The sequence below is a fragment of the Phlebotomus papatasi genome, chromosome 1, assembly GCF_024763615.1.
Source record: "Phlebotomus papatasi isolate M1 chromosome 1, Ppap_2.1, whole genome shotgun sequence".
In the NCBI taxonomy this organism is placed as follows: Eukaryota; Metazoa; Arthropoda; class Insecta; order Diptera; family Psychodidae; genus Phlebotomus; species Phlebotomus papatasi.
Window position 1 is genome coordinate 94969114 of NC_077222.1, and position 12850 is coordinate 94981963.

Genomic DNA, 12850 nt, shown 5'->3' on the forward strand with positions numbered 1-12850 from the left:
CAGCGTTGTAGGGGGAAACGTCAAATTTCTGTCAAAAACGCAATTTTTGACGAAAATTGCTTCCAATGTGTAGATGCCTTAAGAGTGAGTTACGACAATTACCGATCCAAGCAATATTGTGCGTATATATAAATCAAAATTGAGGGATTATGTATATAGATATTAATCAGACTTGTGGAAATTGTAGAAAATAACCGATGTTGGAGAATTAAATTTATTAGGAATGGAGTTCGTCGGAGGAATTGGAGTTACTCTAGGCAAATATTAACTCTTTTCAAAGCTTTTGGATCAGTATCCAAGCATTCATCAGTGGCCAATACATCAACTCTTTCCAGTAGAGCTTTAGTTTTGCTCCAGTCACTGATAAGAGCTTGGAGACCGAGCCGAAAGCTCTGGAAATAGTTCGTGTATTCCTAGAAGAGGAAGGTGGAGTAGGCCCTTTTGACCATGTAAGCACTTATGCTCAACTAAAATAAAGTAGCTCAGGCATTTAGGAATAAGTGTGTCCTCATCGTTCTTAATTCAGAAGAGTTGAATTTTCTCCAAAGCTTTCAACCCTTGGTACGTGTCTTCTTCACTGAATCGAATAAAATCTTTTAAATTATTCGGAAACAGCATTCATACTTTAGAAGCCACTAAAATTTTACCATTTTTTGAAAATTAGTTATTTTAGATACTTTCCAACTGCGAGTTTAAACTGTTTTTTAACTGATCTTATAAATGAAATTTTATTATAGTCAGTTAAAAAAAGTGAGGAGGGTCTTTCGGGCTTCGCACAGCAGACTCTGGCATCGACCATTTTACATTCTTCCCATATTTCTTTAGTGAATTTGACTTCTCTGTGACAATATTTTAAAGAGCTAGTCTTAAGTCATACGTTTCCTGGAAAAATGGGTCAAATATGAAGGCCTTCTCCTATCTAAAAATTCTCGATTTCCAGGATCATTTAAAATTGTAATCGTTATGTGTAGCTTTTAAAAGACAAAGACGTTTTCCAATCATTAGAAAGATTTTACTTGACCCATTATTTTGTTAATAAATATTTAGATGGAATTCATTATTCATCAAATATTGGATGAAAAATCCATAATTTTAATCAATTTATTTTTAGTGTCCAATTTTATCCTCAAAGTGTCCAAAATAAGAAACTGGACAAAATTATGAGCCCTTACCCTATAATCAAAAAAATATATTTGAATCATTGGTGGTCATTAAAGTATTAAAAAATAGTCACGTGGTAATTAAATTTAATCCAAAATATATTTTGGGAGCTATTAGAATCTCTGATTGTTTAGAACTTAAAAGCTTTTAAACTATTCTAAAAGTTTGTCAATCAAAGTGATGAGGACTGAAGACAAAAATATTTTAAGGGACTAAATATTTCATTTTATTTGGCCAATGCTTAATGCAGACATTTTTTTCTCTATATAATCTGGAAAAATCTCGGCTCAGATAATCTTTTTCATGACAATGGGTGCTTTTTCTTAATTTTGGTATTTTTTGCAACTTTTGCAAAGTATTTTTGTTTTTTATATCACGCAAGAGGCTAATTTGTTATAAAAATTATTTCAACATTAAGCTGAAGCCTGTTCCAAAAATGGGAAGTTAATTGTGATATTTTGACTGACCGGTGCGATCTTATCTGGAAGTATATTTTCATTCAAAATTTCACTTACACTTTGCTTCACTTTGAAAAACATCAGATTAATATGCCTCATCATAATTTCCTTTCCGTTGCGTATCCAATCATCATCTCATCAGATTTGATTGAAACTCGTGCGCTCATTTTTGCGCCAAAGACTATTATTGTATGGCTGTAATAGCGCAAAATATGTATTTTCCATTTTATTGCCATCAATGATCTTAAGGCGTGATAAATACATCATTTATCAAATTTTTCCCGGCTATAAAAAAAATGACGGACAGGAAAGGGTTAATGAAGTCATCGAAATATCAAGCAGATGCTCATCTATTTACACACATTAAAAAAAAGATCTCTTCCTGCCCTCCATGCGTGTAATTATTTTGGTAACTTTCCGGGGATGTAAATATTGCCATTTGTTGTTTATGTGCTCTTCAATGAATGCAGAAAATAATGTTGTTTTTGCTTCAAAATAAGTTTTTTTTTGTGATTAATTTTGTAGCTTGAAGACAATCTCACCTTTCTGGCTTTTTTGTTTTTATTTGCAAAATGCTCCGCCGAAAAATTTCTACACTCTTGCTTTCTGGCACTTCTTCTCTTCAGGTGAAATTGCAACATAAATTTATGCATTCACGCTATACGTCTCTGGCGTGAGTGTTTTTTGTAAGTTTTTAAAGTGCCATCACGGTTATTTGCTCCATCGTATTTTTTTTTAGTCATCAAGAATCATTTCCCTTGTTTTGCAATTTGTTGGCTGGAAAATTTTAATTTTTTGGCAGGCGAAAAGTCAGTATCTTTCGTCATGGTTAATTTAGGTAGCTACAAAAATTGAGCTGTAATTATTTAATTTTCATGAAGAAAGCTTTTTTATGCAATGCATCAATTGGAAAATGCTAAAAGCTCCCATCAGTGTCATTTTAAGGTGAAGACCAAACGTTGCAGAAGCACCAGTGGATGCCTTTTGCACAACTGGCAGCGTCCGTGAAAATTCTTCAGCGATTTCCTCCAAGAGTTCAGCGTCGCTAATACTTCCATGTCTTCTTATGTGGCACACACATCACAATTATATTGCGAGCACCTTAGCAATTTACCTGTTACGGAATCTCCGCAACGTACACAAAATAGACAATGAAAGTTGTATGTTTTTGCTTCTTCGTTCGCTCATATTGTTCAACGTCTATTGATTTTGTAATAATTGTAACATTTTAGTCATGTACAAAAGTCACGTAATTTGCCTAACTAACTCTATGTCTCACTCTAGCACGCATCTGGGATTTTTGGCCGAGATATTCATCTAAATATAACACACTTTTTTTTTTTACTTTCAACTATTGATTGGAGATTTGGGAATATTTATGAAGACTCTAAATCATGTGCCATTCCAAGAAAACAAATAGCATTGTTTTTGTACAAAGAAAACTTTAAATTATTTAGAATCTTAAAAAGGTTTTATACAGTGAGTTTCGGATTATAATTCTTACAGAAACATTTGGAACCTATATCAGTAATATAATTTATTTATAAAGGCGATCACGATAGAGAAAGTTTAAAGGATATTTAGTTCCATGAAAATCTTAAGAACTATACAAGTTTACAAGTCGATATGATTAAGATAATTCTAATTGGGTATTTTTAGCTCAAAGCTAACCTAAAACAAAAATGAATATTAGCTTCTAGACTTTTATCTCAACCTTATTAAGATAGAGTCAAGAAAATATACAGTACAAATCCAATAGTGTCACCTCACAAAATTTTTTAACACTATTGAAAAACTATGCAAAGTTTCAGGTTCAATGCCAAATCTTAAAATTACTTTTGTTAGATTAAAAAACCAAAAAGTGAAAATAAACTCTATCTCCGAGTTGGATTAACTCGAAGGATATCGATGAAGGGTTGCGACATTACTTATGATGGCCTATCTATACTTGTGACGATGTGTAAGAGGCTGTTACAGGTATGAACAGATCATAAATAATGGCGCAACCCTACCTATTTTCGATAAAAGTAAGAATATTACATATTTTCGATTTAAGAATACACTTCAGTTGAGATGATTTTTGTGTGGCTAAAATTGAATATTGAGTACAAATGTTCCTACAGGAGTGTTTCATGAAGATGTATGTTAAGCGAGTATCTCGTAATAAGTGGATCTCAAGTTCAACGATAAAATAAATAAAATAGATATTACAATAAAAAAAAAACAAAAAACAAACATAAAATAGTAAAATTTACAAACTTTTTGATTTGTCTGAAAAAAAAAAATTTATAAATATACAGGTTATTCTTTTATCTTTTATTTTCATGTAAACTTTGAGTAAAAAAAAGTTATCCTGGAAAGAGTTGGAAAACTCTTCTAAATATTACATCTAAATAGAAAAAATAAACTCCAAAATAATAACCATTTATAAGTAGTGAAACTTAAGGAATACAACAATCAAATACCTTGACACTATTGGATATATACTGTATAGGGGAAAGTGTGCTACCTTCGAACAACTAATTTTTTATCAATGTTCCTGATGGAATTGGCTTATGACTCTTATCAGGAAATTTGAGGCATTGAAGTGGCTATTAAAATATGATATTATAATGGGTTGCATTTATTAAGAACCCATTGAAAAATGAGTTGTTCGAAGCTTAAGTCATCCGAACGTAGCACGCTCTCCCCTATAGCTCACATGATTTAAGCTTGCTAAATTTAATATTCTTTCAAGTTAGAAAGCAAAAACTTTAAATAAAATATAGGTAGTATTAATTGACAAAATTGATGATTGGTTATTCAGAATTAAAGGTTAGTGATACTCCATACTCTACAACCACTTTTAAAACTTCACAATTTAAAGAAAGTCCTTAGGACCGTCTAAAACATTGATAAGCACAAAACAGTTTTGTATTTTTCATCTCAGATTAGCGGAGTTTTATTAAAAGCTTAAAATTTGACCTTTTGAAATTGAAGATTTTATTTTTGAAAAATATCCTCTAGATTCAGAGATAAATGCTAAACTTTATAATTTTATATTGGATTTTAAAGGATATTTTGTATTTTTCAATAAGTCTTTAAATTAAAAGTGATAAATTTCTTAAAGATTTTAAACTGAAATATTTCAAACAAAACTGAAATTGAAATATCAGCTTTACGTTTTCTGTGATTTTAATGCTAATCGGAAGGAAGTTTTAAATTTAAAAACCACGAAAATTTAGAAGGATCAGCCTTTAACACAGGATTGAAAATTTATAATTTTTATATTAAACTTTTAACTTAGGCCAGGCTTTCTTTATCTCAGTAAATACTTTGTCTCAGAAATAAGTAGTGTGCTAATAAAAATAAATAAATTTGACTATTAAAAAAAATAATTGAAACAGATAACCAATAAGCATTGTCTGCTCTTTTAATCAAATATTGGCTGTAAATCAAAAGCATTTAAACAATTGAAAACTGAATATATCAGCAGGCGTAATTTGACCCAAATATTTTATTAAATCAAATATTTAATTGTATGCAGATAATGTTAGAAAATCTAATTTGGGTGATACGCAATCAAAATTGTTTAATATATGTAGTATTAAACTTTCGGGGACTGTCAGGTCAGGGTGTAATTGTTAAGAGCATCAGCATTTGGGCGCGAAAATAACTGGCTTGACTCTCGCAGTGTTACCGATTCTCGCCTGAAGTGGGGTCGAATGAACGCCTCTTCGATAGGGAATCCCTATTAACACTTTTGTTAAAATTGTTGAAATTTATTTAATGTATCTAATAAAATGTAAGTAACATGGCGTTTATTCATTAATCTACGTTTTTCAATAAGGATAAGTATTCAAATTTCGTATTCCAAATGGTACAGAGTATGGTATCAATAGGTCCTGACACGAATTCTTAAAGTGTCAATAGGTGTTCCTTTCACCCTAACTTAGTTGTCCTGAAGACGATTGTCGTAGTTAATAATATGTATTGATGTAAAATAATCTAATTCTACATTAAATATCGTAATTAAGCACCGACCGAATTCGATTCTTATGGTACCGGCACACCTTTTAGATCAGGAAAATTCCATAAAATCAAAATTTGCATCTACTTCTTTCTCAAAGCTTTTACATATGTCTATCCCACTCTTTCGCCCTCTTCTTCCTCCCTTGAACTTCACAAGAAATTCAATTTAGTTCACTCTTATTCTGAGTGCAAAAGAGATGGGAATTTTGATTTCATGAGGTTTTCATGATGATCAAAAAGGTGTGCCAGAAGGATGATCAATTATAATTTAAGAAATTAAAAAGTTACGGCTTAAAAAATCGGACATATTATATGTAAATATTGCTTCTTGGGATGGTTCAAAAATCTCCCACGGTTTTCCCGCAAAAAATTACATCACATAATCTCATCTTCGAGACAGAGAAACCTTCTCTTGTGTCTACGAGGAAAAGACTCTCCATTATTGTCTCGATGCACTTGAACTACATACAATTGGGAAATACCGAATTTTGCATAAAATTGTTGAAAATGTATGTCAGAGAAATGTGTTTGACCATCAAGGTTGCAAAAAAGCAAAAAACTTCCGACCCACGCTCATTCTTTTTTTCCAAATCCATCAAATGGCACGCTTCCTCCCTCTTCACATTAATTATTTTCTCGTATTTTTTTTGCTCTTTCAGCATGAGATTATCCTGGATAATCTTGTCATGGATTCACATATCATTGACCCTGGGAGCTGATATTCTCATGGTATGCTACAAAACTAGATAATGATGTTGAAGTTTTTCCATTTAATTTATTCTATTTTTTAATTTATTTCATAAGGTTACAATGGGTGGAACAAAGTCACACAAAGCTATTTTCATGGAATTATCCAAAGGACTCATTCCCAGGTATTACTCCCTGAATTTTTTCCATATCCCTGTTTAACATTAAAATATAATCCAATTAAAAGTATACTACTCAACGAAATTTGCAATACTACTAATTTTTCTTATTTTCACTTAAATTATTCGCAAATAAAATTCTACGAAATTTACCACATTGCGTAAGAATATGTCTTACATCTTATGGTAAATAATAATGGTCAAGCAATTGAATAACACTTTTCCATATAGAATTAACCACTTGGAAAAATTCCTGAACATTTTACTATCGAAATTGTCAATAATTGTGCAAAATTAAGCAATTTTTTGTAAAGCAAAAATGCATTTCTACAAACTTTTAAGCATGTGAAAAGGAAAGTGGGGCAGATTCTTACCGCAATATTGACCTTTGCTCTCTGACTTTTTTCCTAACCATATCTAACAATACTAAAACGTAGTAAAGGTATAATTGCGTATTCTTAAATAAAATAGTTTTTTCCAATTTATCAATTTTATAAATCTGTGATGTTAATAGATTCCTTAAGAATGGTGATCTGCCTAAAAATGCGCCTCTAAGCATGATATTTAATATTAAAATACCGGACTAGATTAAAATAATCATAATTAAATCTGCTACTAATTTTTTTGAGGGAAACATAAATTGTTACGGATTCTGTTTCAAAAATTAAGCAGAGATCTGGAAAATTTAAAAATGATAACTGTGTCTAAATGGTCAGTGTTTTTTTTCAATTTGGTTAATGGGAAATCAAATTTGATCAGAAAGATATTAAAAAAATAAAGTAAACTTTAAACAAATATAGTAAACTTAAAACACAGTAAACTTTCAACAGAAGAAATATTAAAAAAATTTATTTTCTTTAGAACTATCGTGTTTGTAATATGTTTTTACAAAATCGTATTTAGCGGCTGGTGAAAACGAATCAAGATCTTCTTTTTTGACTTCTTTCATTATTCGCTACTACGTTTCGAGAATACGATGTCCCCTTAATCAGGAATTACATGATAATTTCATTTCAATAGTATCGAATGTCGATTCTGAACAATTAAAATGATAGCAGCACCCTTTAGGGGGAAGTGGGGCACCTTTAAAAGTGGAGTATCTTTTGAAATTGAAATTTTTTTCATATGTTTAAGTGGAACTGAGCCATATCATAATGTAGTTTAGCTTCTCAATCTGTTTGTGCAGCTAAATTACATTACGAAAAGGCTCAATTTTATTTAAAAAGAGGCGAAAAATTCCACTTTCAAAGATGCCTCACTTCCCCCTATGTATATTAATGAAGGGAAAAACACGTAGGGGGAAGTGCGGCACCTTTGAAATGGGGCAGCGTTGAAATTGGCTGTTTGTGCTCATATTTATAAATAAAATTAAAACCTTATCGTAATGTAACTTAGCTTCACAATTGGTTTATAGAGTTACTTTATTTCATAATAAGATTCTTTTTCATTTAAAAATAAGAGAAAAAAGCCCAATTTCAGAGCATTCAAAGCCACCGCAATTCAAAGGTGCCCTAGTTCCCCCTAAGATATCGTTACACTTTACTTGATGAAGCGAAAAATGGATATTGATCCGTTCTCACTAAGCTTTATTTTTTGTAGTACAGTATCGGCCAGAAGTTTCTTGACAAAGGTATGTTCGAGAAATCAAGTGAAAAAAAAATTATTGAAAAAATAACTTTAAAATTTTTCTTTTCACAATTGAGATGCTTATAGTCCATAGATCTTATTTATGTATTTAAAAAAAATAATTAAATTTATTTCATATAAAAAATTATTCTTTTCTAAAAGGTGATCATTTTCATCGGTCAAAAGTTTCTTGACAAAATTGAAAAAGTGGCTCTGTGTGATAGTGCTCAAATATTTACGTGCAATCAACATTAGGTATATTATGAAGTTATGTTATTTGAGAGGCAAATGGTTGGTTTGCAGATTTCCAAAATTTTCAGTTATTAATAATGTCATTTTTTTGTTAATTTATAATTTAGGTTAAACTGGTAAGTTCAAAAAAATTGAAAAAGAAAGAAAGGGACTCGCGTTTTGTCACTATAAATTTTGACGATTTTATGCTGTAGGGATTTTCCATCAAATTTATAAATTAATGACACAGTTTCATTCCGGCAGTATTTCTGGACGATTTCTCTTTTCAATTTTTTGTAACTTGAAATTTTAACCTAAATTATAATTTAACAAAAAAAAACATTATTAATCATCACTTTTATATTCATAAATTGACCACTGAAAACTTTGGTAATGTGTAAACCTACCGTTTTCCGCTTAAATAACATAACTTCATAATATAACTGGTAACAAGATGTTGATTGCACGTATTCGACCATTCTGAGAATTTTTTTCAAATTCTTCAAAGAACTTTTAACCAATGTAAAACGATCAACTTTTCAAAAAGATGTTTTTTATATGAAATAAAATTAATTATTGTTTTCAAAATACATAAATAACATCTATGGGATTACAAGCAACTCATTTACGAAAAGAAAAATTTTAAAAAGTTATTTTTTCTATCATTTTTTTTACATACTTGTGTTTTCGAATATAACTTTGTCAAGAAACTTATGGCCGATACTGTATGTCAATATTTTTTGTCATCCGTAAATTGCTGAAAAATGCGTAAATAACGATAATTTTTAAAAATAGGTCCTTAAAAATACTTAATTTGAATATGTTAAAACTACTATTTAAATTTTATATGGGCCAGAAGACGGATATACGAAAAAACAATATTTTCAAAATAAATCTATTACAGATATTTTATTATTTTCCTATTCCTACAAATTTGAATTTTGCCCAATGCAGTTTCATTTGAAATTTCAAGACCTCTCAAATAAACTCAAGGTTGATCAAATCAGTGTAGAAGTGGATCCTCCTGCAGTGGTTGAATTTTAACTTTGAATAATCAAAACGAAATAGTCTAAACCAATTTTGAGTCAAAAAAAGGTTTTTTTGGGGGGGATTGAATCGACGAGGGTGATTTGGATAAGTCAGTTCAATAGAGAATGTTGATTTATGGGGGTATCATCGAAAACGGGAATTCGATATCTCTTACCGTTTGGAATATATTGCTCACTCGTGGATTTTGAGTAGTAAAACCTACAATTTTTGTAACTATTTTTTATTTAGTATTATGTATTTTTTAATCACTGGTTAATAGCAAAGAGGTGATAATAAAATATACTGTGATGAATTATCCCACGCTTCTCTATCCATTTATTTCTATTTTATATAATAACATCTGTTAATACTGGCATTGGCTATAAAATGTTTTACGAGACCTTATTTATTTTTATTAGCTAGGAATGTCGTATAGTTTTCTATCAATAGTTTTTATTTTTTTAAATAAATCAATTGCCGATTCTTGGTCATATAATTTTTTACATTTAACAAGTACAATGTAATCAATTACTTCACTTCTACCATCGACATTCTCGAATGAAAGCAATTAGAAATAAGCTTGAGGGAGAGGAAAAACTTTATGAACGGCCTAATTTAAACCAGGAAGTTTATACTGTTTATTCTCATAATCAAATCAATAATTTTCCTCTATTAATCACTTTCAGAGGTCACAATGTAACATTTCTCAATGGATTTCCGGCTGATTCTCCTATTGCTGGTCTCCAGGAGATAACGCCATCAGGACTCGTGGAATACATTCAGAACTACACAAATTGGGATCTTCTTGGTGCTAGAATGCGAGGTGATATGCCAATTGGATTCTGGGATGTTGTCAGATATCCGTATGAGGTGAGATTTTCTAATTTTATGTGAAAAAGAGGAAAAATACCAACAATTACTGAGAAAATGTAAAGCTTACTCGGGTGATTTTATGCCTAGACGGAAGTCCGTAAAATCTCTTCAAATTTTACCCAAACACTCCTACTCTTGAGTACTTTTAGAGTGGATTTTTACGCAATATTTCCTCACAATTTTCCTCAGATTCACACAAATTCTTTTTCACCTTTCTTCACTGTGCTCATCCAAGTGTATCGTATGTCATGGTAGATTTGCAAAAATTTTCTACACTTCAACGTCGGTCTTGTGGATTTTATTCACTTTTTCTCAGTCATTCACCAGGGATTATCTTGGTGGGATTTGTGAAAGATTCAGTCATTGTCTGAGCGATATTCACCTACAAATTCAATTTAAAAATAATTCCTTCCTTCTCTGATATGAACATCTTGACAATTGTTCGTCTTTCTCAGACGTTTAATTTTTAAAACAATTCAAGTCTTTTAGGTCAAAAAGGTAATGAAATTTACTTTTTAATTAAATTTGAAGGTAAATGAGACTTAGTTTACTGATAATTTTTTTTTAAAGATTTTATCAATAAATGAGTCAATTAAATCCACTTAGACATAAATTTAAATAATATGTAGAACAATTTATTCTTATTGACTTTCTAGTTTTCGAAACTTGTCGCTTAGTGAATTATTAATTAGACATTCTCTCACGCAATTTCACAAATAGCAGCCAATTACTTATCGAATTCTAATCTAAAACTAATTGATTGTTTTTTTTCTAAATATTTTGTGAAAGTTCTAAATAAATATAAATATTTTTCATACAAAATAAGAACCTCCTAATATCCAGAAAAAGAAATTAGTTTTTAGCTCAATGTATTAAATTTTCTAATGTCTAAAGCATATTTTTTCGCAAGTTTGGCAATCTGTGAAAGAACCAGTATTATAGTGCGTCTGGGGCAAGGATATACGAGGGTCAGAGACGTCTGAAGCATCTAAAAGACCTATAGAAATTTAGAAAAAGCTTTATAGGCATTTGGGATTTAAAATAAATTGATTTATTTTTGCTCAGTGCTTAATTGTTTAATTCTTAATTAATTACCGTTTTGGCGAAAATCTTGTAGAGATTTGGAAAGCTCACCGTCATAAAAGAGAGAGTGTCCTTCAAAAATGGACAAACAATCCCATTGCCTGCCAATTGTCTTTTTTACCGCAGAAGTAATTAAAATATTCTGATACAAGATACAATTAAAACACGTGAATCACCAAAGACTCCACATTAAATTAAAAATGTTATTATCTTATTTCATGTCTAATTTTCTTTTTTCCCAGTTTAAGTACCGAATTCGTTTTATTTATGTCTGAAGGTGTTATGATGTCTTCAAAGGGAAAATAATTTTTTTTTCGTAAACCATTGTTTCGGTGAGCCTCTAGTAACAGATGTCAATAGATTTTACGATATAAATTAAATCTTATCTTAAAAAGTTCAACAACACTGTTATTATACTTCTTGTAAGTGCTCATTTTATTTCAATTTAACACTTCATTTTTAGCACTAAATATGTCTTAATAATTAAACTTGTTTATAAAATACATTTTTTTATTCATTAATTTCTTTTTAACCGAACATCCTCAGACCGTAAGTTAGTTAGAACATTTAGTTTAGACTTTCTTTAGACCTCTACGGTATACTTCTTATTCATAAATACTGCAAAAAGATGTTCGAGGTCGATCTAAAGATGTTGTTTAAGACAAGATCCTAAATTTCCTTAGTCTCCGAGGTCGATATCTTTTCTCAATGGTTCAGTGGTAAAAATAAAAGGATAAAATTGATCCAAATTTGATCCTTTTACAAAGGATGGATCAAATTTCGAACTTCGAATGCACATTTATCGCAAAAGGATCAAATTTGGATCCGTTTGATCCTTTTATTTTTACCAGTGTTACATAGCTTTTTTTAGGGAATCTTCCTTGATTCATGTACTGAAAATTATAATACCATCGCAGTATAATCTGACCTGTCAATATGAAAAAGCAATTCCTAAATCTTTAACTCCTTATGAACGGCTACGCTTCTCACTAGATCTTTCAACGGTCTAAAACCAGACAATTAGGTCAATTCCGTAAGGTCTCAAACACAACAAGCGATTTAATTTGTCTTTCTGAATCTAATGCCCTAGACACACTTACGACTTAAGCCGAAGAGACAGTTTAATGTAATTATAATAAAAATAATGCTTTGACTAACTGCCCATGAGTTTCCCAATAACCAAGTCCTTTCTCGGCTTAAACCGTGAGTCGGATTATTCAGAAACTGATGAAATGTGATCTGATTATTTTGATTATAATTACGTTAAACCAACTCTCGGCTTAAGTCGTAAGTGTATCTGGGGCATAATAGATCATTGAATCGTAATAGTCAATCCTAAGTTAACACTTTCATAAAATATTCAATGATAAGAATTTAGAGAAGTTAATCCATGTGGCTAATCTTTACGGGTGATTTTTTTACCCAATCCGAGGTACTATACCGCAGAAGCTTGTACTTACAATCTTATCCTTGCGGTTATTACTACATGGATAAGGATGGGGATCTCAATGA

General features: G+C 30.6%; 1 protein-coding gene across 2 annotated transcripts in view; it reads left to right on the plus strand.

Moving 5' to 3' along the window:
- LOC129809809 (UDP-glucosyltransferase 2) overlaps nt 1–12850 on the plus strand; it is a 42238-nt gene that overhangs the window by 13163 nt on the left and 16225 nt on the right. The window contains exons 2-4 of one of the 2 annotated variants that reach the window (XM_055859918.1): nt 6290–6359; nt 6435–6502; nt 10069–10252. In XM_055859918.1, coding sequence (XP_055715893.1) covers nt 6291–6359; nt 6435–6502; nt 10069–10252 — 321 coding nt within the window. In that variant the 5' untranslated portion in view covers nt 6290. Of the gene's footprint in view, nt 1–5869; nt 6360–6434; nt 6503–10068; nt 10253–12850 lie in introns of those variants that run through there. The other variant, XM_055859917.1, reaches the window with a different exon arrangement.